This window comes from Eretmochelys imbricata, chromosome 3, assembly GCF_965152235.1.
Source record: "Eretmochelys imbricata isolate rEreImb1 chromosome 3, rEreImb1.hap1, whole genome shotgun sequence".
NCBI classification, from domain to species: domain Eukaryota; kingdom Metazoa; phylum Chordata; order Testudines; family Cheloniidae; genus Eretmochelys; species Eretmochelys imbricata.
Genome location: NC_135574.1, coordinates 54,787,791 through 54,814,538, shown reverse-complemented (window position 1 = coordinate 54,814,538; position 26,748 = coordinate 54,787,791). Strand labels below are relative to the sequence as shown.

Sequence of the window (26,748 nt, the reverse complement as noted above, 5' to 3'; positions counted from 1 at the left end):
CCCCAAGATATAAACTTATTAAATTCTGACTATGAGAAGTTGGAGGCATGGTTATTCTTTAATGAGTTGATTTAAAATTAAATTAAAACAAAAACCATGGATTTGCATTCACCTCCCAGATTACAGGAACTGATTACCTCACTAATGATGAAACCAACAATGGGTAATAACATTAAGTGGGATGTCAGGTAAGTAATTTAAATACTGTAGAATCTGGCTAGCTCCTTCTCCTACTTCTAGTTTAGCAAACATGGATTATATCTAAACATTTACCATGTTGACGAGCACAGTATACAAATGAAGCAGAATGTTCTCTTCATGGTGCACTCAAAATGGGGAATAATGTACAGAACAGCTTATACTGTGTAAGTATCTACATATCTGGACACATGATGATTTATGATCATGTGACCTTTGTAGATTGTGACCTTTGTAGACTGTGCCAAACTGAAGGCGAGGAAGGGGCCAGAAGAGACTAACACAGAGCAGCTATTTGGAGAAGTTCTCACTGAATCCAGTGGACTAACTGGGACGCTGAAGACCACAGTGACCCTCAGAGTAGCCTTGTGGGTTACATGTGGGCTTGAATTTCTATTATTCTGTTTGTGTGTGTTCTGTGTTACTGTTGTAGTAATTTTTAAATATTTTTAACATGGACAATTGATACAATCATTTGCATCATTTATTGGCATAAATTAGAGAATGTGTTGTGTGTCCAGAGAAGGTAACTATCTCCTTCTAATACAAGGCAGAGACACGGGACCATAACCCAGTGTCAAGGACACCAGGATCATGGGAGCAAATTTGGCAAACCAGCTGTATTGCACATAATGCCTTTCCCTCAAACTGTTCCATTACAGGACAAATCTTGTTTCCCACATGTAATCTCAGGAAGCAGGGGGGGCACAATGGGAATCTGTGGAGATGGATAGAAAAAAATCCTTCCCTTTAGGCCACTCTGGGGCTGCTGCTTTCTTTCTCCCAGACACTGTGGATGTTCAGCAGGTGGATATTCATAGCTGTCTCCACCCACAAAATATTTCTTGGCCCTTCTGCAGATGTTGCTTCCTGAAGCACAGCTCTGTGGCATGCAAGTGCTGCAGCTCCCCTTTTGTGGTCTCCCAAGAGCAAGCCCCACATTTCTTGGTGACAGTTCAGCTGCCTATTGGGCACTGTCCTTTAAGAGGGAGCAGGGTCCAGGGCACTAGGACTAATTACCTGCTTCCCAAGAAGACTTAAGGGAAAGCTACTGAGCCTTACAACAGGGGAGACAGCAGGTGATTGGGAGATGCCTGAAGGCACTGAAGGAAGTAAGGAGGTGCCTGTAGGGAGGAAGGCACCAGCTGGGAAGGCCTCTGGAGGTGGCTGAACTCCAAACATAAGGTAAGCAGAAAGATAGACCCTTAGGGAGGAGGGACTGTGCCCAGCTTGGGATGGAGTTGAAAGAAATTAACTAACAAACTTTTAAAGAGAGGATACTCCCTCAGGGAGGAGGGGCTGGGCCCAGCTGAAACTGGGATGAAGACTTTGTAAGTTTGAATTTTCTTTTAAAAGACTTTGTGCAGGATTTAATAAAATGAAACCCAGAAGGGGGAATGTGTTGACTATCTGTCCCGTGTGGACTTTTTAAGGGAACCTGAGTTAAGGGGAAAGTGAGGCAGGCCTCAGCAGAGCCATCTTGGCTTTCAGGGGGTGCTGCAGGACTGGCATGCCCTTTGACAGACACCCACAGAGAGGAAAGGAGGAAGAAATAGCATTTGCCTTCATATTAAGTGTCTATAACTAAAACTGATTTGCTTACAGTGAACACTGATTATGGGAGGCCGGCTTTGGGGACTACGACCCACAACAATTGTAGGTTGGGGGTTTTTTTTGCATGAAAACCGCCACCTGCATTGTTTGATCTGGGATAACTTTTAATCCTATATTTTAATAAGCCCTTCATTATAAATTTAACTAAAATGGTGACAGATTTATGTCAGTTGCATTTAGACAGTCCCAAGCATTATTTTGTTAATACCTTTCTGAAGATTACTGAATAAGAATCTATGCCGGTTGTCCCCCTGAGATGGAAGTGAGCTGTATCGTGGGCTGGCCCAATGAGCAAAATATAAATTTAAAAAGTATCATGCAAGTGAGGCTATCCATTGAATATATTAAAAGAAAAATTATGATTGGTGCTTTCTTAATACAGAATGCTATAGAAGTATATGAATGATTCTCTACAAAGTCTAATATCATCTCAGAATGTATAACAATAATTCACAATTGAAATTAAATAGTGAAAATCATTCACATACTTCTATAGCATTCAGAACCAATTCTGTCACAAACCACAAACTGTCAACATACATATTATACAGGCTTGCTCCCACTTACTCTCCAAACCTTTATTGTGTTTAGGATGAATTTGCAAACTAATGCCTTCTAGTGTGTTTACACTTTTTCCCTTTCATGAGATGTATCGGTCAGAATTTAATTAAAATGTGACAAATATTGTGCTCAGGAAATTTGCACTGCTAGTGAACCCAGCCAAAATGTTTTTTAGCTGGATTCTTGGAAAGCAATACATTCAGGGCCCAAGTCCACATTGGCACAAATGCACTCCTTTATGCTCCCTTATGCCACCAGTGTGTTGAGCTCTAGGTGTTCAAAGTATTTTGTGAAAGCAAAGTTGGATCCAGCACTGGTAGATAATATAAGATGTGAGTCAGCCCTGTCTTTCCAGACAGAGCATTGGAACACCAAAGATTTGGTGCAGCGGAAAACAGCAGAGCCGCACAAAGCAGGAGTTTGCCTGGGATTGGTGAGTATCCGAGTGCGTGTTTGCTGAGTAAGTATCCGAGTGTGTGTTTGCTGGGAGGGCAATATGAGAGCCTGAGCGAGTGCCTGATTGGCTGGTAGCCTGCAGGGGGCAGGCATTGCGGTTGTCTGTTTGTTTGTTTCAGGGAAGCCTGGCTGTTTAAAAATAGCCAGAGCTTCGCGAACCAGCTGAGCGGCGGCAAACCAGCAGAGCAGCACACAGCAGGAGTTTGACTGGGAGTTCGCCTGGAGTGAGCCCAGTGAGGCTTACATCTTGCCAACTTCTCTGAGGAAGCTCATAGTAGGAAGGTGATATGGAAGGAGGGGGTTCAGCTGTGGTGACCTGCACTGGATGTGCCATGTTTGTCTTTCTTCCACAGGACAGAAGCAACTTTGTCTGTACAAAGTGCAAGCTGGTCTCCATATTGGAAGAGAAGATTGAAGGTCTGGAGCAACAGATAACGACCCTGCGTTGCATAGGAGAATCTGAGGATTTCCTGGACAAAAGTCAGGATATGCTTCTACGGGCACAAAGCTCTAAAGATTTAGAGCAGGTTGCACAGCGGAGCCAAGAGGCCAGTGAAGAAGCTTGGCAACATGTGACCTCCAGAAGAAGAAGGGGGAATGTCTGGGTTCCAGCAACACAGACACAGGTAACTAACCGCTTTCATGTTCTCTCCACAGGAACCATTGCGGAGAGCGGACCAGATGATATGTCTGGGGGGAGAAAGCAGAAGGAGACTCCGCTGGTTGGAAGGCATGAGATGCACTGTCCTGGGATTGGGGGTTCCACGACCACCACTCCCAAGAGAAGAAGGCGGGTGGTGGTGGTCGGGGACTCTCTCCTCCGGGAGACTGAGTCATCTATCTGCCGCCCTGACCGGGAAAACCGAGAAGTCTGCTGCTTGCCAGGGGCTAAGATTCGCGATGTGACGGAGAGACTGCCGAGACTCATCAAGCCCTCGGATAGCTACCCGTTCCTGCTTCTCCATGTGGGCACCAATGATACTGCCAAGAATGATCTTGAGCGGATCACTGCGGATTACGTTGCTCTGGGAAGAAGGATAAAGGAGTTTGAGGCACAAGTGGTGTTTTTGTCCATCCTCCCCGTTGAAGGAAAAGGCCTGGGTAGGGACCGTCGAATCGTGGAAGTCAACGAATGGCTACGCAAGTGGTGTCGGAGAGAAGGCTTTGGATTCTTTGACCATGGGATGGTGTTCCATGAAGGAGGAGTGCTGGGCAGAGATGGGCTCCATCTTACGAAGAGAGGGAAGAGCATCTTTGCAAGCAGGCTGGCTAACCTAGTGAGGAGGGCTTTAAACTAGGTTCACCGGGGAAAGGAGACCAAAGCCCTGAGGTAAGTGGGAAAGCAGGATACCGGGAGGAAGCACAGGCAGGAACGTCTGTGAGGGGAGGGCTCCTGCCTCATACTGAGAATGAGGGGCGATCAGCAGGTTATCTCAAGTGCTTATATATGAATGCACAAAGCCTTGGAAACAAGCAGGGAGAACTGGAGGTCCTGGTGATGTCAAGGAATTATGACGTGATTGGAATAACAGAGACTTGGTGGGATAACTCACATGACTGGAGTACTGTCATGGATGGTTATAAACTGTTCAGGAAGGACAGGCAGGGCAGAAAAGGTAGGGGAGTAGTACTGTATGTAAGGGAGCAGTATGACTGCTCAGAGCTCCGGTACGAAACTGCAGAAAAACCTGAGTGTCTCTGGATTAAGTTTAGAAGTGTGAGCAACAAGAGTGATGTAGTGGTGGGAGTCTGCTATAGACCACCGGACCAGGGGGATGAGGTGGATGAGGCTTTCTTTCGGCAGCTCGCGGAAGCTACTAGATCGCATGCCCTGGTTCTCATGGGTGACTTTAATCTTTCTGATATCTGCTGGGAGAGCAATACAGCGGTGCATAGACAATCCAGGAAGTTTTTGGAAAGCGTAGAGAACAATTTCCTGGTGCAAGTGCTAGAGGAGCCAACTGGGGGGGAGCTTTTCTTGACCTGCTGCTCACAAACCGGGAAGAATGAGTGGGGGAAGCAAAAGTGGATGGGAATCTGGGAGGCAGTGACCATGAGTTGGTTGAGTTCAGGATCCTGACACAGGGAAGAAAAGTAAGCAGCAGGATATGGACCCTGGACTTCAGGAAAGCAGACTTCGACTCCCTCAGGGAACAGATGGGTAGGATCCCCTGGGGGACTAACATGAAGGGGAAAGGAGTCCAGGAGAGCTGGCTGTATTTCAAGGAATCCCTGTTGAGGTTACAGGGACAAACCATCCCGATGAGTCGAAAGAATAGTAAATATGGCAGGCGACCAGCTTGGCTTAACAGTGAAATCCTAGCAGATCTAAAACATAAAAAAGAAGCTTACAACAAGTGCAAGGTTGGACATATGACCAGGGAAGAGTATAAAAATATTGCTCGGGCATGTAGGAATGAAATCAGGAGGGCCAAATTGCACCTGGAGCTGCAGCTAGCAAGAGATGTCAAGAGTAACAAGAAGGGTTTCTTCAGGTATATTGGCAACAAGAAGAAAGCCAAGGAAAGTGTGGGCCCCTTACTGAATGAGGGAGGCAACCTAGTGACAGAGGATGTGGAAAAAGCTAATGTACTCAATGCTTTTTTTGCCTCTGTCTTCACTAACAAGGTCAGCTCTCAGACTGCTGCACTGGGCATCACAACATGGGGAGTAGATGGCCAGCCCTCTGTGGAGAAAGAGGTGGTTAGGGACTATTTAGAAAAGCTGGACGTGCACAAGTCCATGGGGCCAGACGAGTTGCATCCGAGAGTGCTAAAGGAATTGGCGGCTGTGATTGCAGAGCCATTGGCCATTATCTTTGAAAACTCGTGGTGAACGGGGGAAGTCCCAGATGACTGGAAAAAGGCTAATGTAGTGCCAATCTTTAAAAAAGGGAAGAAGGAGTATCCTGGGAACTACAGGCCAGTCAGCCTCACCTCAGTCCCCAGAAAAATCATGGAGCAGGTCCTCAAAGAATCAATCCTGAAGCACTTACATGAGAGGAAAGTGATCAAAAACAGTCAGCATGGATTCACCAAGGGAAGGTCATGTCTGACTAATCTAATCACCTTCTATGATGAGATTACTGGTTCTGTGGATGAAGGGAAAGCAGTGGATGTATTGTTTCTTGACTTTAGCAAAGCTTTTGACACGGTCTCCCACAGTATTCTTGTCAGCAAGTTAAGAAGTATGGGCTGGATGAATGCACTATAAGGTGGGTAGAAAGTTAGCTAGATTGTCGGGCTCAATGGGTAGTGATCAATGGCTCCACATCTAGTTGGCAGACGGTGTCAAGTGGAGTGCCCCAGGGGTCGGTCGTGGGGCCGGTTTTGTTCAATATCTTCATCAATGATCTAGAGGATGGTGTGGATTGCACCCTCAGCAAATTTGCGGATGATACTAAACTAGGAGGAGTGGTAGAGACGCTGGAGGGCAGGGATAGGATACAGAGGGACCTAGACAAATTGGAGGACTGGGTCAAAAGAAATCTGATGAGGTTCAATAAGGATAAGTGCAGGGTTCTGCACTTAGGACGGAAGAACCCAATGCACAGCTACAGACTAGGGACCGAATGGGTAGGCAGCAGTTCTGCGGAAAAGGACCTAGGGGTGACAGTGGACGAGAAGCTGGATATGAGTCAGCAGTGTGCCCTTGTTGCCAAGAAGGCCAATGGCATTTTGGGATGTATAAGTAGGGGCATAGCGAGCAGATCGAGGGACGTGATCGTTCCCCTCTATTCGACATTGGTGAGGCCTCATCTGGAGTACTGTGTCCAGTTTTGGGCCCCACAATACAAGAAGGATGTGGATAAATTGGAGAGAGTCCAGCAAAGGGCAACAAAAATGATTAGGGGTCTGGAACACATGACTTATGAGGAGAGGCTGAGGGAACTGGGATTGTTTAGTCTGCAGAAGAGAAGAATGAGGGGGGATTTGATAGCTGCTTTCAACTACTTGGGAGGTGGTTCCAGAGAGGATGGTTCTAGACTATTCTCAGTGGTAGAAGAGGACAGGACAAGGAGTAATGGTCTCAAGTTGCAGTGGGGGAGGTTTAAGTTGGGTATTAGGAAAAATTTTTCACTAGGAGGGTGGTGAAACACTGGAATGCGTTACCTAGGGAGGTGGTGGAATCTCCTTCCTTAGAAGTTTTTAAGGTCAGGCTTGACAAACCCCTGGCTGGGATGATTTAATTGGGGATTGGTCCTGCTTTGAGCAGGGGGTTGGACTAGATGACCTCCTGAGGTCCCTTCCAACCCTGATATTCTATGATTCTATGATTTCTACGCTGCCCCAAAGTAATGATATGAAGTGAAATAAATACATAATTACTAGGACTGGCCAGTAAACAAGAATTCTGTCTTGTGAATAATTTCAAGGTTTTGAAAATTAGTTTAATTCCAATGCAAAACAAAATGGAGATATTCCAAATCTTTTCACAAAAAAACAAAACAAAATACAAGAGCCCCACTCCCCCTCACCACAAAATAACCAACAACCCAGTGGTTAGGGCACTCACTTGACTGTGGGAGACACAAGGAGATAACTAAGGGGGGATATGAGAGAGGTCTATAAATCATGAGAGAATGTGAATGGAAAAGTATTATTTACCCTTTCAGATAATGTAAGAACCAGGGGTCATCCAATGAAATTAATAGGCAGCAGGTTTAAAACTAACATAAGGAAGTACTTCTTCACACAACACACAGTCAACCTGTGAAACTCTTTGTTAGGGGATGTTGTGAAGGCCAAAACGATAATGGGGTTCAGAAAAGAATTAGAGAAATTCATGGATGATATGTCCATCAATGGCTATTAACCAAGATGGTCAGAGACACAACTCGATGCTCTATGTGCTCCTCAATCCCTGTTTGTCAAAAGCTGGGACTGGATGACAGAGGATAATTGCTCTGTTGTGTTCATTGCTTCTGAAGCATCTGGCACCAGCCACCATCAGAAGACAGGATACTGGGCTAGATGGACCACTGATCTGACCCCATCTTATGTTTCATCCTCTAAATCAGGCAGAGCCTTAACCACCAGGCTATTGCTATTCTGGAGTGGGTGGATCTCTCTTTTTGACCAGAAATTCCATCCTGGACCCGAGAATTCTTCTCAACAATTTTTTTTCAAAACAATTACGTTTAATAGGAAAAAAAGATTCATCATGAAATTCCCGACCAGTTCTAATAATTGCATGAGTTTTCCCAAGTGTAACTTATCTAGTAATTATTTTGCAGCTATACAGTATAATTTTCAAAGCATTCTACAAACACTATTACATATTTGTTACTTGGTACAGTGGAAACTCTTGTAACAGTCTTCTGTGGTATTCTTTTTTACTGCATATCCAAAGTCTGTTGTAAAAGCTGATGTGAAACTATACCTATCAATGTATTGATAAATGTCATCACCTTCAACCTGTTTGGAATTTTGCCCACTGACTTTAGTGGGAATTTATGGGACTCAGTATCTTGAAATATTGAGTCCTGTATCTGCACTTCTAAATTCGGGATGGCTTAAAACAATTTGTTGATCATTAAAGTCAAGAACTAGAACCTAACCTTGCCTATTAATATCTTTATTCATTTTTATCCTACTGATCATAGTGACAGTAGTGCAGGTTGGTTCAGTATTATTTTATTAGTAGTATTATGGTAGCACCTAAAGGCGCTAGTCAAGATTGGGGCCCCATTGTACTAGGTGATCTACACACACAGAGTAATTTTTTTCTGCAAAGAATTTACAATCTAAATCGGCAAAACAGACAAAGGATGGGAAGGGAAAACAGGGGTACAGAGAGGTGAAGTGACTTGCCCAAGGTTACAAAGCAGATTAGTGGCAGAGCTTAGACTAGAACCCAAGTCTCCAGAGTCCTGGTCCAGTGCCCTATCTCCTAACAAAACTAACGAAGCATAGTTTTCACAAATCTTGTAAAAAAGATGGTATAGCTGGAGATAATTTATCAGGTCTCCACATTTAAACAAAACTTAAAGCATTGGCATCAAATAAGTAATGATATTAAAATATTTTCCCTTTTCTCATACGCTATCATAAAAAGTTGATATCTCTTTTTTTTGCAGGGAGAGGAAGATAGGGATGGATCTCTCCAGAATTGCTCTGTTCTATATTCTCCCTCTGAAGCTCTGGTCCTGGCCAATGTCAGAGACAGGTACTGAGCTAGATGGTCAATTGGTCTGACCCACCATGACAGTTCTTATGTTATTATCTTTCATGTGAAACCATTAGCTATTCTTTAGTAGAAGCAGTTGTGTTCTGTCATCTTTAGGTTAATGTAGAAAATAATTGGTCATCCCTTCCATTAATTATCAAGTCAAAGCAATTCATATGTTATGTTTTTCCCTTACTTAGAAGAGGCACTTGGTGGTGAATTTGATGGATTTGTTTTGAGTAAAAACTGAATGACGCATAAATATAAAAACACTGTGGAAAAAACATTATAGGAGCTTCCATTAACTTAAAACCAAAATTAACACTGACTGAACACAAGATATCATCAAAAAGGAAAGGGCATTATATTTTTCTATGAAAATTTATGAAGGCTACGTTGTTTATAAATATCATTTGAAAATGGGCTCCTGTGATCTGATCTTGTCTGAAAAAAGATGCACTTCTGAAATGTGTTAACAAAAATCTGATATATTAGATTACTCTTCCATTCTTGATGTGGGGGGAAGGGACACTGGTTAGACTGGGAGATGAGGCATCCCTATAAGCCTGGCCAGCATGGTGAAGAGGTGTCCTCTTCCTTATGGCATCTTATGCTCATGTGGATGAGAATTGCCTTCGGTAATAGCATGGGCTTTGTCCTACCCTCTCCCTCCCATTGATCACGGTTGGCTCATTTGAAGGGCCCTTCTCTCTGAATTGGCCCAGTCATGTGGCTGCAAGTCTTCAGAAAGCTCCTTCTGGGGATGAGCTGCCACTTTACTGGTGCCCAGCTGACCCTCCCACCCTTCTCAGATACTTAGCTTGTGTAAATTGGTAAAAATTATATACAGAAGTAGAAGATCTGGCTGTAACACTGGCATAAAACTAATGTCAATAACGGAAGAATCAGGCCTTTTGTGTCTGTCAGATGCTTGATGATCATCTATCATAAAAGGAGAAACTAATTAGACACAAACATTTTTAGTGCTGCTTTTCTGAACAATGTTTACTGGCTATGAAAGAAACATTAAATTAAAAAAACTGCTAGATTAGGATGATCATTCCTTCGTGATTTCGGCAACTTTCTTTAATCTATATTTCAAAATGTATGAAAGAAAAAAGGGCCAAGTAAGTATAGAGTCATTCTTATATTGAAGCCTCAACTTTTCTTTTCATTTCCCAGTATATTTGCTTAAATCTTAGCTATACTGGGAGATGAACAGTAATTCTGCCTCGAAACAGTTAAGTCAAATTTATCGTTAAACTTCTATAAATGTGTGTATAATCTCCTGCATCATTATTATCATTTGATCATTTTAAGTTATGATGACTCCTGTTAGCATGCTGATTGTGATCTGGTGAATCAAGTCAGTAAACAAATTTAGTGAACAGCACATAATGCTCTGAGTGCATTTGATTTGTAAATACATTTGTAAAATATTTTATTAACAGCAGGTGGCAACCTTTGAAAATTGGATTGTAGCTGTATGGTTTTACCTCTAATTCCACAAATGCAAATGATTTAAAGAATATTTAGTAGGTCGAGACTGGTTTATCTGAATGTCTGCTTATCCAGAAGATTCACATTAATCCTGTTTTAGTGTACTGTGCAGCACTACTATGGAAAAATTATATTTTATGTCAAAATTTGTATTTCTTTATGATTACTACATAGTTATTTTGTATTGCTTTTCAAATAATGTATATTATATTAAAACTATACACCAAAGAGAACATTTGCATGTAGTTAATTACTCTAAAATATTATTTTAGATTTGTAACTACAATTATTCCTTTGTTGCTGTTGGAACGTGTTGTTCTAGTTCATAGTTTTATCTTCATATTTTAAGTTCTGTTCTTGGGGATGGGATTGGTGTCAGGGGACAGATTTTGCTTCTTAGGAATATGTGGGTTTGAGAACACAGGTTTCAGACCTGATAAGCCCGCCAATTCCTGACCTGCATTGTCCCTACCATTAAAGTCCCGTGTTTCCAGAGCCGAGAATGCAAGCATTGAAACGCAAAGTGGAATTGTTCAGGGGTGATAGAGACTGCTAGATTCACTTTATCATAACCATCTTCAGAATTTAGAACACAAGACTTCCAGCATGAAGGACTAGCACATAAAATCACTAGACCACATAGCCCCTGTTTGTTATCTTGTATTTGTCTGGTAATGATTATTCTGCTTCAGGTCAATGCCTCCACACAGATAAATATAGAAAGATAAATTTGTATTCAACAGCTGTTTTTGCTTAGTCATCACTTTAGTAGTAGCCCAAATTTTTTCTTAAGTGTCACCCAGGAAGATTTAAATATGTGAGCAGGACAACAGAAAATATGCTGCAAAATGTGTTTAAATATGTATAGTAAAATTGGAAAGATGTACGTCCTTTTCATTTTAACCACCTTCCTTTTATAATATATTGCTCACATATAGTATTAATTCATTCTATCCATTACAGTAGAGTTCATTCTCCCCCGCTCACTCCCTTATCTTCATTCCCTTTGGATGCCCCAGCTGCACGACATAGAGGCCTTTTGTGTGGAGGACAAAAGAAGAAGAATGAATCCGTGAATTACAAACCAAACCAAACCAATCCAAACCAAAAAGACCTAATCTTCTCAGAAGCTGCATTGTCAGTGATGTTTTCTATAACAAATTATGCCCCCCAAAATAATGCAGTTGCACCTATGTTATGAAATGTTTTTCTGGGAGCTTCAATTTTTTCCATTATAATTTTATTTTTAAAAAAATACTTCATCCTTTAAGCACTCATTGGGCTAGACAGAAATAGCAATTACTTGTCTGGATCAAGGGCATGGTAGGACCATTTATGAAGATTGCTTTTTACGTATTGATCCTACCTCAAATATAATATATTAAAGTGATTTATGTCAGTGAGAAACCACACTGAAATACATACAATAATAGTATTGATATTTGCTTCTCACCAGGGCACTTCTGTTCACTGCATCGTCTGATTTCCTCACCAGTTCCTTCACACTGTTGCCCAGTCACAGCTGCACCTTGGCAAATCCTTATTCGCCTTTCCCAGCCACCATCACATGACTTGGAACATCCACTCCAGTGACCCCATTGGTTCCACTGACCGTTAGCTGTTTGGAGGAATGTCATTATTAGAATTGTGACAGACTACACTGTAAGAAATATTAAAGCCAGAATTTTCAAACTTGTTCACTAAAGATAGGCTCCAAACATTATTCATGCATGTAAATAAAAATAAAGTCAGTGGCAGGTGTAGGTGCTTGGTGCCTCTGAAAATCAGGCTTCTTTAATTGTTCCTCAGTGAATCACAACTCAAGTTTAAAAAAAATCACTGCACTTAGGCTTTGAGTTAAGCTACTGCTCTGAAGCCTGAACATGAATGTTGTTGTCTTTGTATTTTTTCTTTTCTCTGTATGTACTGTGTTTTCTTATTGTATACATGTGTATGTAAGAAACAGCACAATAAAATATGCTTTAAAATAAAAAAAAAATCCCCATATGCTATTTAAAGGCCAGATTTTTACATGCCCTGGCAGAGTAAAGCAGTCTTAAACTAAGTGTAAGTATAATTTCTCACACAAGAATTAGTTCCTTTATATACAATTTCTTCTTGTTTCTTGAAATGCATTGTTTTCTAGTTCTCAACTTTTTATTTCTAAATATACTTGTTTTTAAAGAAATACTTATAACGCTAACACATAGGAATGCCAGCCTTTCAGAGGCCAGTTTTTTCAACTTTACTGACATCCCATTGTCGTCAACAGGCTTCTTATGTGAGAAAGGATTAAGGCCCCAATTCCAGAAATGAATCAGTGCAGGAGACGGAGTGCTGTCTATGGGACCCAGACAGGCACAGGGTCAGCCCATGCAGAGAAGTTGTAGGATCAGAGCCTAAATGATGCGGGCCGGCAGGATTGGGGCTTTACATCTCTTTTTAATTGCAAATTAATGACATGAATGTTGCGCTAAGTCAGATTTTTCCACATGAATCATTTCACCTTAGAGGATCCTACTTACCTGTACATTCTGGGTTATGGCACTCTCTGCTTTCAGCCCAAGGACCTCTGCATTCAGAACCTCCATGAGCAGCCGCAGTGCACTGTCGACTTCTCTGCTGCGTGCCATTGGAACACGTCACTGAGCACTGACTCCATGAACTCCACTCTTGCCACTGTCCATCAACTACCACAGCAACACATAAAAGACAAACAAGCCAACATTACCATCAAATCTATGCAGTAACAGAATGGTTAGTTTTATCATAACCAATTTCATCTGCACTTTGAAAACTATTTTTTAAGACAGAAATTGCACCAGAAAGCATCACTTTAAACTTCTTACAACAATGGCGTTTACATTATTGGTGTTTTCATGTTTGTGGTGGGATTGTTTTGTTTGTACAGACTGTATTCTGATACACTGGGTCACATTTCCAGAGCAGGTGAACCTACTAAACATGCCAATCAAAACTCTGCATTCACACTGACTAACAGCAATTATTCTTTGTGCAAACCATTACCCAATATGAATTCACAAATTTAGCTGGCAATAGCCTATTATTCACCTATTGTCCTTCTTTGAAAATCTGGCCTTACGAGTACACGTACACTTAAAAACAACACAGCTGTAAATCAGCAACTTCAACTGTCCACCCTGACTTCAAGAGTCTGCATTTCAGTTCTCCATGAACTGAAATCACAAAAGAGAAAGCACAAAAATAAAGCAGTGCTGGGACGGCAGCACAGTGTTTTAGGGGCTTGTGATCTCAACAGTTGTAGAGGAAGCAGAATTCTTAAACAAAATTATTGAAAGTCAAATCACTAAATTAAAACTAAATACATCTGTATCTCTCTTGTAACCCCCTTGGGGTTTAGAGAGCACGGCCACTTGAAATCTTTTTCCTGAGGGGGGAATTGCTGATTGTTCCAGAAGGAGGAAGTGCTGTTTGCGGGAAGAGGAGCAGAGAGAGCAGGGAGAGCAACAGGGATGTGTGCCTGGAGCTCCAGAGAGAAGCGCTGCAGCAAGCAGGCCCTGGTGAAGCAACCAAGAACCTGCCCAAAGCCTGGGAGGGACAGAGCGGCTGACCGGGGATACCCCAGAACAGGAGCCAGGAGGAGCACTGTGCCAAGGAGGAATTGCCCAAGAAGGACAAACTGGAGCTGGACCCAATATCACTGCTGCCCAGAGCTGTATGGGGCTGTGATTACTGGGGCTTGTGACTTTGCATTGGGAACAAGGAGGGATGCTGTTAGCTAGTTAAGTGGGGAGGTTGTTGCTCTGTGTAGCTTTGCAGAGAGTGGCAGAAGAGGGCACAGGAGGGGTTTGTTGGGGAAAGTTCACTGGCGCCAGAGACAATGTTCCCTCTAATTTTTGACAGGCTGTGTGCACAAAAAATGTCTTTTGTGCAAATTGTTGTGCTTGTGTGCAAATTGTTGTGCACGCCGTGTGTGTGGGGTTTAGGATCTGTGTGCATGTGCACACGCACACAGCTTAGAGGGAACAGTGGCTGGAGATGACCAGAAGCACCCAAGACTCACCACTGGACTGGAACTTTTCCCTGGACTCCTGAACTCGGTTTGAGAACACATTGCTTGGTGTCTGCCCTTTCAGATTGTGGTACCACTCGGCCCGTGGGGCCTTGTGTTGAATGCAACCCTGTTTTACCACTCCCCCTATATTTCCCCCTGTTGTTTTTCTCCTTTCATCCCTCTGTAAATAAACATTTCCCTTTCTTATATTCATTGTATTCTTCTGGTGTGTGTGTGTGTTCATTCTGGGAGGGTTGGAACAGGTGCCCCTGGGGTGGAAGGGACTTTCCCTGCTGCATTCCTGTGCGTGCCTTCTCTTGGCCAGAGCTGCCTGCAGAGCAGACTCCATCTTGGCCACGAGGGCGCTAAAGTTACACTCTATACAGTGAAAAACTGAGATTAAAAATGAACCTTTGCCAGTTTGTCAGTCATGTAGTGGCATCTGAGACACCACAGGTTTCCCAGGACCTCAAAGTAAAAATAAACAGTGTCTCACAAACCAATGAGATACAGCTGGTGAATAGTTTGCAAAGGAGGACTCTTCTGGTTTTTGGTAAAGTGTTATTTTCAGGGTTCTGTTTAATACAAGGGCTCTGCACCTCTTCTATGGGCAGAAGTCTATATCAGACAGTAGAGCCTGGCAACCTATTCAGCAGAAAACTGAAGCCTCTCCAGGCATAAAAACTGTTTTTTTTTAATCTTTTTATCATGAAGCCTTACCAAAGAGGAAAATATGATGGAAACTACATTTTAATGCCTCTTTCTTCATTGTTACCCATTACTATGTACTATTATTTAGGGCAAGGCAGGTGAAGCTGTGATTATAAATTAAAGGTTTTGAAAGCAATTGTGTACCTTTGAAATTAATGGGAGTTGATGGCACTCAGTACCATATAGGTCAGACCCCTACTGCATTGTTTTTATCCTACAGTCTCTTTCTCCTTTGTCCTTGTTGTACCACCCCCATTTGCCCTTATTACCTGCAGCAAATAGAAGCATGGGACTGTAAACTCACCTTCTGATACACCATCAAATAGCTCCTTTGCAGAGAGCCAGGCATGATGATTCAGACTGTAGTACTGAATATTGTTCAAGCACATTATAGCTGCGGCTTAAGACAATAAGTAACAATGAGCCGCTACTTTTAAATGTTGCATTGTTATGCCAGGAAAGGGCAAATTATCCACAGACATGTAATCACTGTGGGTGAAATACACTCCTGTGCAGAGAGCCTGCAAAATTCCTATGCACCACATAAGTCCAACATAAACCCTACTATGACAGTTTAAATGTTTGGGGGTTCAGGAGGAGGCACATTCCTTGTGTTTTCCCTCAGCACAGAAGTGAATTTCACACTATAGTAGCACCGTCTCTACTCCTATTTGGTATTTCTCACTTCCTCAGTTTCAGTTGAGATTCATATATGATATTATGTACTTTTCTGGAGGCTCATGTAAATGTGCTAGGGTTGCATTCTTCCTGCTCACATATTGTTCTTCTCTCTGTGAAAGCAGTGGTGTAGACCCATGTGAATTTCACAATGGTGATGACAGCTTGTGTGTCTTCCAAAAGGCTCAAGTTACCAGAACCAGATTGTGTGAAAAAACTGAACAGCTGGCAAAATTAAATAAATCACAAAAAAGAGGCACAAAAAATTGAAACTTGTCACAGGTCTGGTCCTCGGAGAATCTATTTTCTAATTCTATAGGGACCTGATGCCCTAGTCTTTGATTTCTCTCTTGTTTATTTGTTAACGCAACAGTCTGAAAAGTTATCATTTTCAAAGTGGCAACATTTTTTTGAATTAACACAATGCTTTCTTCTCATTTTATTTTATTTATTTTTAAATTTTGCAAATAAATTTCAATTTTCACTGCCAAAAATATGGGGTGTGAAAATCAGATATTTCAAACCATTGCATAGAGTTAATGGACAAACGTCTCCATAATATCTTGTCATACCGAAGAAAAGCAAAATAAATGGCTTTCCACATGTCTCGTGTTGGGAAACACCTATAACTGTAGATTACAAAATGATGTCAGAGCATAAAAGAGATCTGTTGACTCCTAATTATCAGGTTACAGTTCTGGGGAATGGTAGCTGGCAAGCTATGTCAGGCCGATGAAGAAGGCTGACGTATGTTACCTCTTAAGGGGAATGACTTTTCAACAAAACTTAGACTTTAATGCAAACATCACCATCTTTGATGGGAAGTTTCCACTTATGGACATGTATGTGATATTGCTACCTGTCTCACTCTAGTCCTGAAACCTTTCTCAAAGTCTGGATACAATGATTCATGTCTTTGCAGCAAGTTTATCCATGAGCAACATTGTACTGCATGCCACTCAAAACTCATGACCAGAACTGCATGCACTACAGTGGCCCCATCCCCTTTTAATAGTTTTTTTGCAGAAGGCCCTAGGATTAAACTGATTTAGAAAAAGCTTAAGAGAGAGTATTTGTAAAGCAAAACCTCATGGAATTATTTAGATAATTTTGTCATTTCATTTACAGATATAACTTCTGTAAAGAGTAAAAATACTAGTTAAAAATAATCACAATCAATCCACAGACATTTTAAATTGCACGAAGAAAGTGGCTTGTAATAAAGTCAGTTATTTTATTTTATTTCAGTGTGAAAGGCCAATTTAAAATCTATGCACCATTTAAGTGCTTAGGTTTTAAATGAAATTAAAATGGTGTATAAATCTGTGCTGATCCTCCCTCTACACAGGTGAATAAACTAATATAAATAATTAGAAAGAAAATCTTTGTATCCTAATATTTCTAAATATGTGACATGTACTGTGTGTAAATAAAAAGGTACTTATTTATTATTATTAAGACCACCTAGCAAGGTATATTTAAAATGTACATAATGGATAATCAAAATGAACACACTTGGAAAGTTTCCCCTTTTTCCTACCTTTGGTATGTTGCTTGTCTTCTTAGGTGTCCTTCCTGCACTGGGATCCCCTAGCACAGAATCCCACACCATGCAGAATCTGTTTGAAATCAATGGGACTCCACATGGATACAGGGCTCCTTGATAGCACATCCCAGTGCAGGATAAGTTTACATTGTAAACTCTTTGAGAGAAGAACCTTGTCTTTGTGTGTCTGTATAGCACATAGCACTATGGAGTTGCAATCCTGATTGCATCCTTTGGGTACTACCACAATAACAGATGATAATAATACTTCCTACCTATAAGACTTTGCTCATCAAACATTCAAGTGCACAATACGCAATAATAAAGCAAGTCAGAAACAAGCTACACTTAATTACTGTAGCTGAGCAAATAGTTACTATACAAGCTCACCGGGGCAGAGAGCAATATTGCAAGGTTTATGTTGTGTTTCAGGTCCATCACACGATCTTCCCCCATACTGTGGAGGTATACATGACCTTGTTCTTGTTCTTTGGCCTCGACCACATGTGAATGAACACAAGCTCCAAGGTGACCACTCCTCCCAAACTCCATGTACTGTAACAAAGCAAACACGACACCGGTAACATAGAAGATTAAAAATAAAAACAACTACATTCTAAAAGGGACTATTTTGCCCAACATCAGAAAAAAACTAGTGTTTAGAAGTTTGCATTATTAGCATATACAAATTAGCTTTAGAAATTCAGTTGACTAAAATAACATCTTATTCTCCATATACTACATTGAGCTTTGACAAATTTTATTTGATCTTTTATGAGTTAGTCTAATCTCAATACAATTAAACTAAAGAAAAAATTGTAAGAAGAATGGCCTACATTTTCAAAGTGACTAGTGATTGTGGGTGCCCAGCTAGAGACATTTTAAAGGGGTATGAGTTTTAGTGGACAGGTAGTCAGCACATGAAAAAATCAGATCCATTTTGGGTGTTTCAAGACAGGTGGCTAAAAGCTCAGACAGCCAAAATCACTAGTCTCTTTTGAAAATATAGTAATTTCTTAGTCTGTGACTCTGGTACATTAAGGACCTCAGCTTGCAAGTATCATGACAGGATATGGCAAGTATCATGACAGGATATGGTCCTAATGTTTTTCTTCAGGTTAGCCTCAGTTTTGCATTATTTCCTGATATGACAATATGTGGGGAATGACCAGATTTAATAATGCATGCTCCTCTACATCAGAGTTTTGGACCAGAATATTTAAATTACTTTCTGAGATTATAATATGATATAAATATATACACATAAATATTTTATATAAACAATGACTTCACAAAACAAATAAGGAATGCTATAGCAAGCATTCTTCCTCATTGTTTTCAATATAGAAGAAACTGATATACATCATATCTTAGCCTAGATACCCTTACATTGCATTTCTTTTTCAAGAAGAATCTGAGTCAAATTTGAGATGATTCCACATAAAAAGCACACTATAAATAATTAGCAAAATTCTGTAAAAACTCAGTTCCAGAGGAATAACCTCTTTAAAGAGAGAAATCTTGCAAAGAATGTTTTAGTTATATTCTAGTTAATCTAAGAATATGTCGGATAAAATCCAAGGACCTAGCACCCATCCTGAGCAGCAAGTTTGGTATGTGTCACACACACCTCAGTTGTCTCCACAGGGAATCCCCCCTAACAGGCCATGGAGTGTCTAGGGAGATGGAATGGTGTGCTACAGCCCCAACACATCCATGGTATGGAGCTGAGGATCAGCAGTGACAGATTCTCTGGTTTTGTCCTCACTTTCCCTTGAGCATTGCCTTAGGGAACCTCCATGGACCTGGCTCTCTCCTGTCCAGGGGTCACAAATCCCTGCTCAGCTACCCCAGTCAAAGCCTTTGTGTTCTCGTGCAGCAAAACCACACTGGTTCTACCACCAGGTGAATCTCAGTAGAGTGGAGACTGGATTTGCCCCATTGGACATAATCATGAAATAATATGCAATGTCAATGGGAATTCTACCCATGGAGAGCTTGAATTTCATTCTCTTAGGAATATAGCTAGGTGTATTTTTCAAAGATATATTGAGATTGAAAGTTTTATAGATAACTTTAGAGAAGACAATTTCTGACAAGAAATGACTACCTTCATGTAAGTAGATATTTTACTTTTTTTCATCAACATGAGTCCCCTATTGCTGAAAGCTTATTGAGTTGGCCAGATACAAAAGGTCTGCAAAATACTATTATTATTTCACACCCTATGTTTCGAGTTGCTAGCTTCATCAACTTTCTCATCTAAATATTACATCAATATGCATTGCATTAGCAGAAAAATAGGAGCATTCTAAGTGAATGTTAAATTGACAGATTTTAGTCTATTAATCTGAAAAACCTTGATTAACCTTGACAATGTAGTTAAATGATGAAACCCAAAGCTTCTGAAAATTAATAAGCTGATAAATATATTTTTGCCTAAGCCTTTATATTTCATCTGTCTACAACAGGCACTGTTCATGGAGAGATGTTATGATTCAACCACAGCATTTGAAGCACTTTTTCACTGGCAATGCATTACATTTTCAATCCAGACCTGACTCCAAGGATCAAAATTCTTTTGATTAGATGAACATGAGAAACCAATTTGTCAGTTCAGGTTCTGGAGGGCTGTTAAGAACAGCAACAATGGAATAATTTCATTTGCTGCAGTTATAGCTGAACAAGAGGCTCATGCTGAAACAATGATCTTTTCAAAGAGTACAAAACATATAAAGCCAATTCTTCCAGGTCAAGTTAAGAATAAATGGTAAATTTTCATTATATTGCAAAAGATACTAAATGGGAAAGCTCTTGGTATTAAGTAGATATGGTCTAAGAGAATGTTATTCAGTTTTTGATATACATTAGGGTTAGGGCTAGTGTTTAGGCTTGATAGTCTTAGATTTGATGATGTCAGAATATTGTAAATTGTCTCCATAAGATTTCATTTCAAAATTGCAGAATTCTCATGAGCTGTTCTTCAAAGCTATTGCACGAGCATCTTGAGCCAAAAATCTTACAAGAATGTTCTTGCAAAATTTTGACTGCAACAAAACCATAACTCTAAAATAGTTTCCTTATGGTTTGGAGTCTGACCAAGAGCCAGAACAATAGCTGAGTTTGGATCTCAGGGTTCAAAGCCAAACCAACCTTTTCTCTGTTCTGGTTTAGGTCCATCTCCTATATTAAAGAAACTGTGGGTTCAAAAGCAAGTCTTCCATGGTAAAACTAGCTCCCTATAATCTTTCTTTATTTGGTATCCAACTAATTGTTGACAGGGTCAATGTTGGTTTATATGTGTATTTCCCCTTGGGTTTGCTGAGAAAATAGTTCATGCAGAGTGGCTATTCTCTAGTCCCACCATCTCCTGGCTTAAACATGCTGAAGTGCAAATCCACAGTGTTCACCGTATGCGACTTCTGGAAGGTTTGAGGGGAGGCATCAGATTACCCTAGTTATCCTCCTTCCAAGAGATTTTGGTAGTTTTTGTTGGATCTTAAGATACCTTCCTTTACTCTGTGTTAAAAGAAGAAAAGATAATTTGGCCAATGATGTTCTGCGACACAAGGCTTAACAACCTCATATAATGAAATAAGAGTGCTCTGGCTGAAATTAGATTTTGGCCAACATTTTCAAAAGTGACTAGTTATTGAAATTATAAAGAATTAAAAAATAGTTACTTCATAAACTAACTAGAAAAGTTCTCTTTTCAATATCGGGAGTAACTACTATTCCCCAAGGTGTTGTTTCAATGCTAATAATAAACAGAAATGACATTCAACAGAGGAAAAAACATAGAAATCACTGGTCAAGTGGCTTTGCTAATAGTTGGAATACCCATGTTAAGAGACCAGTCTGTGGCCAAGCTCACCATCAGATAATAGTGGGACTAGTGTGTACCACTCTCAAAGCTCTCCCAAAGATAGTAGCACTACTGTACTTGTAAATGTACTTTACTGATATCAGGGAGAAGGATTTGGGGGATATAAAGAGATGGTGACTGAAAATGCACTGCCATCCTCGATCAGGAGGTGAGTTGTTTTCTATATTAGCCATTTAAAAGTCTAAGAGGGAGAGGGAGAGTCCATGCACTGAAGCTCATGGATAGGGGCTTGGGGCACATCCCAGGTACCTCACTGTGTATTACTTTTTTATTTCTTGGGGGGCAACATTTCTAATGAGGAAACATTGTTACATCTCTCAAAACTGGCCTTTTTTGATGGATCACATTCTGCAATGAGCATTCCCCAGGAGACTGTGCATTCATAGATTATACAGCCAGAAGACAGTATTGTTAATGTTTCATATGTTTTTTGTGATCAAAGTGAACGTGAGGCATGGGAGCTGTTAGTTGGCTATCCAGATAGTATTTATTGGGATGCAAAAGCTTGTTCTAAATTATAGTATCCACTAACTGCTTGGCATGGATGGTAGAGGTGAATGGAATCAGAAACACAAGTCAGTACCTGTATATACAAGTTGGTGTTTTCTTTGGTTTTGTTTCCCCATCCCCCTCTCTTTTGCTGGCCAACAAACTGTTTTGTCTTGCTTTAACCAGGGGTAACCCTGAGAAAGGGAATATATTGAGGACAGAGGGTGTTCAAACATGCTAATAATTGTATGGCAATCTGAGCATTTCAAGAGTCATTTTCTGGAAAAGTAAAGGTTTAAGGCTCTGATCCTGCAAACTGCTGTTTTGAGCTGGACTCTGTATAGTCCATGTAGAGTGTCCATGTACAGCTATGTAGAGTGTCATTGGAGTCAGTGGGGCTACAGGTGCAGGGCTTTGGCCATGTGGAGTATGTTTGCAGGATTAGTCCTACAAGAAATTAAAGTGAATTAGTCTAAAAAAAGATTTTAAAAAGGGGGGCAGGAGGTCAAAATTGAAATGTAACATTTTGACCAACGTGGAATAAGATTTTTTTTTTCATTTCATTAATATTTTTGAGATTTTTTACTTTTCATCCCAATTTTGAGATAGGAAAAAAATTTCCGACTCTCAAAAAATATTTGAGCAATGGGAAATCCATTTCCCATCTCACCTCTACAAAGGATAGCTAGAGACAGCTGGGAACCATTACCCATCACGGGTATCTGGATATTGGAAGTCCTAATAATAAAGCTATGGCGAGAGGCTGGAATTCAAGAGGTGGGAAGCCTTGGTTACTCTGGAAAATGTTGTTGAAGAATTAGGTGGTCATTTTGTGTGTGTATCTTTTTACAGTGTGTTAAAATCACATTCTTTAAGAATTATTTTTGTGCACTTGGGTGATAAATTACTTGACTTTTGCATCACATGGTAATAATGGTGGGTTGTTTGGTTTGGTTTTTGAATGAGAAGGGTTTTGACTCTTGAGAAGAGAGACTACATATAAACTTATCCTAGAAAATAACAGAACAGTTGCAGGGAGGTTACACATTAGTTTTCAGGTACTGCTGGAAGGACCATGGTAGTGGTCAGAAATCTGAGCTCTGGGCTATGTGCGTGCATGCAGTTCAAAAGGGGCTCTTTAAATAGACTTATGATTGTTTTTTGTAGATTGCTATTATTTCCTTCATATTTTGCTATTTTTAAATCAAGAGACGTTCTTACACAATGTATACCACCCTTTGTTCTTTAATGAGCTATCCTAATCTCTCCTGGAAATAATAGGTATTCTTGTATGGACACATATAAAATGGTCTATTCCATCCTTGTTCTGGGGTTCCTACATCATAAAATATTGGGCAATTCATATGGAATTTTCTATCTAGAACATAGTGTAAAATTATCAAAGGTTGACAATAATTCTCATTAAATTAGTTGTTTACCGGATAAGCTGTTTTGTGCTTTTATAATGCCTTTCATCTCAAAAGTTCCCAAAACATTTTAGAAATTGATATACAAACTGTATAGGAATAACCACCATTGACATGTCCCCTCTACCAGGGTGAAACTGCAAGTCTTTCACACAAGATAACTGTAGAAGACTGAGTCTACAAATCATTATCCAGTTACGTAGGGCCCCAGTATGCTCTGTGCCTGGATCTGTCCCACCTCCCTACTTGGAAGGGAAGAATCAATTGCCTTTCCTCATAACCTGCAGACAGCTCTCTGTAGTCCTGGGCTCCTGTGTTGCAGGAAGGTTAGAGAATGCATGTACCTGGAGGGAAGAACATAAGTCTTCGACTGCAAAGATTTCATAGAAAAAATAATATAGTCTATTCTATAGTTCTATTCTTTTTCTGCTGCATCCCACCCCTTATAAGACATACCCCAAAGGCAATGACAGCCAATAGAGCATGAGTATTACTGCAGGAAGTCCAGAATTGTAGTGGAAGCATAGGGCTTCTATACAGGTGGCCATGTGCCTGATGTTGTATGCTCATGGAATCAGGGATCTTGCTGGCCAGACTCTTGGTTTTTTTTTTTCATGTGATGGGTAAATCTTACCCCTCCTTGACAGAAGAATGTAGAGGAAATTCCACAAGGGGCATTCTCATGATCTAATGAATGATTCTCATCATTCAGGCCATAGCAAACTAAATGGCTAAACAAATGCAGCGTCTGATGATATGTTAACTTCACCACCACTGCTGATTCCCATAAAAGTGCAATCTGTATTGTGCCTTTCCTCATCTCCTTTATCTAGAATACAGAAAACCTACAAGGATTTTTTTAAAAAATCTGGAACTGAAGGAAAAAAGTATTCTTCTTCAGTTCCTTGGCTGTTCTGAAACAGGAAATAATCACTTACAAAATAAAAGTTCACAGATGAATAAGAAGTACAATTTCCATTCTAATTAAAGTGCTTCTATGCAATTCATGTTTAAAGAAAAAGGTATAGTTTGAAATTCTTAGCATTATACAGTTCAATAACATCCATAATTTTATTGATTGGCTGCTAACACTACCTGGACAGAGGGCAGTGTTATTGCAAACCCTTGATTCTCTTAAAGGGCCGCTGCAGTGTGTCCCGTAAGGTGATACACAAGTTCTGGTTCGCACCTGCGACCCTTGACCACAAGTAACTGAACATGTGCTCCATTGGGCCCACTCTTCAACACCAGATTCACCTGTATTCAAGACAACAAACAAACATGAATACTGTCATGAGTATTAATAAAGATTTTTGTTTGCCAAAGTTTATTATGGCATGCAGGTATAATTTAAAGACAAATAAACCAAACTAAAATAAACTTAAAAGTTAATGGAAAGAAAGCACCTTTGAAAAATGTTCAATGAATAGAAAACAAACACACTTAAAAGCTGGAGAAAAACCAATTTGACCACGTGGCATATTTACAGCTTCCTTTGAATGTCTTTCAACATTCCAGAAACAATACTGCCCTTAGCACATTAAAACAACAGAAAAGTCGAATTTCTCATAGCTAAAAATTATTTATTTTTCACTGATTGTATTTATCTCTCCAGAATGAAGGAAACTAGATGACAGTTTAAGGAATGATGACAGCAGAGTCAAATTTTTAAAAACAAAACAAACTGAAAAGTATTGAATTCCCTTTGGGTGACAGCAGCATTTGAGAGAAGATTCCTGACCCTCTGATTTTACCCATAAACAAAAAAGAATCTTTCAGCACTTTACTGTAGCTACACAGACTATTAAGCTGAATGGTGGGCTAAGAACTTTGATTTAATATTTCATCATAGTGCTTCATTACTAGCCTTTGATATGGGGATGACCTAAACTGTTTGCTGCTCTAGAAACTGTTACAGTAATTACTGCTATTTTCAATGGAGTTATGTAGTCATAACTTAATAGAACAAATGATTTACAGTGAATTACTTAGCCAACAAATATATCTGCTATTTCTGCTCAAAGAATATGTATAAGGAGATTGCAATATCTTCAAATGCATTTGTTATTTAAAAATATCTGACTTTTTTTTATTCTATGGATTATCACCAAAAACAAGAGTCTCCTATTCTTACTCATAACGTGTACTACCTTAGTCTTTGAGCAATCATACTAAAATGAATAGGATTACTTAGCACAAGGTAGTACTCAATATGAGCATCGGTGACAAAATCGGGTCTGATTTGTGAATATTTCCTATTAGAGCTGAGTCATTTGTTGTTAGTGGTGAAATCTACCACACGGTATTACTTCTGTTCCCTGATCTGATGCGTGCACAAACATTCTAGTATGACTGCTTGGGCAAGGGTATTTAAAATTCATTTTCACTTGTGTCTCTGAAATTCTTTATCTGAAGGCATTCATGCTAGGAAAATACAGAAAGAGTATGAACCTGGCTGAAGCAAATTCATTGAACGATCTCTGTAAGTAATCATGGAATCGTATTCAGCTAACTGTAAAATACAATGCCATGGACCTTATCAGGCCATTGATTTTAAACCTAAGTCCCTTCTGAAACAAACTGGAACTTATATTTAAAAATCAATTTCATTCCATGATCTTTTATCTTGAAGTAATTATTAAAAATTAAAAATCTTGTTTGTATCCCTCTATCTTTATCTATTCTTCCAAGGTTTTGCCCACAGCAGCAATCACAAAAACTCTGCAGCCAGGAAGACTCAGGTAGTGTCTTCCTTGACTACTGTAAATGTCATATAGTAATTTGTCCAGAAACCAGGCTCTTGTAGCAGGGCATTCAGCCTGCCCCTTTCTCTCCACAAAGCAAGCCCACCACTTTTGCCGCATGTCTGGTCTCCACTACTCCATTAAACAGGAATCCTAAGGATATTCAAAGCCTCCCAGAAACCAAGCACAGCAGAATGTGCCACTTATTGAGTATCAAGCCAGAACAGTTTAGAATTAAAACATACAAATCCTCTAGCCTTTCATAAAATTGTAGAACATTGCAAAAACATCTATGAATAATGACAATTATTTAAGGTTTATTAAGGTGTGAAAGCTCACTAAATGTGAATCTTGCAAGCATTACACTTATTTGTTACAAGGATCAAGTAGAAAATTAAGTATGTTTATTGTTTAATAATCTCTCTTGTGTGTCATTTATGATTTTGATTAGCCTATTACATGACTTGCGTTGAGATCAGAGGAAGTAATGTAGTAGGTATGACTATTCTATAAGCAACCAGTAACTGTAAAAGTTAGAATTATACAATATACGCTATAGTCCCTGTGAAGAATGTAGTAAAAGAACTTATTGTAGTAGCACTTCTATTCCAGGCAAATCCTTCATTTTAGTTTCGTGCTTTTCCTACCACTTTGACACTTGACTTTGCCTTTGTAAAAGTGGTTTAGATGAAAGGTCAAACAGCACAAAAAGTCAAAGCAATGCTTCTCAATTT

General features: G+C 40.0%; 1 protein-coding gene across 1 annotated transcript in view; it reads right to left on the bottom strand.

Annotated features, from left to right (window-relative positions):
• ADGRB3 (adhesion G protein-coupled receptor B3) overlaps positions 1 to 26,748 on the bottom strand; it is a 616,281-nt gene that overhangs the window by 333,315 nt on the left and 256,218 nt on the right. Inside the window, exons 3-6 of the mRNA XM_077811605.1 lie at positions 24,366 to 24,527; positions 17,859 to 18,023; positions 13,023 to 13,187; positions 11,951 to 12,115 (exon numbers count right to left, since the gene is read on the bottom strand). Of these exons, the coding sequence (XP_077667731.1) occupies positions 11,951 to 12,115; positions 13,023 to 13,187; positions 17,859 to 18,023; positions 24,366 to 24,527 (657 nt within the window). The remainder of the gene's footprint in view (positions 1 to 11,950; positions 12,116 to 13,022; positions 13,188 to 17,858; positions 18,024 to 24,365; positions 24,528 to 26,748) is intronic.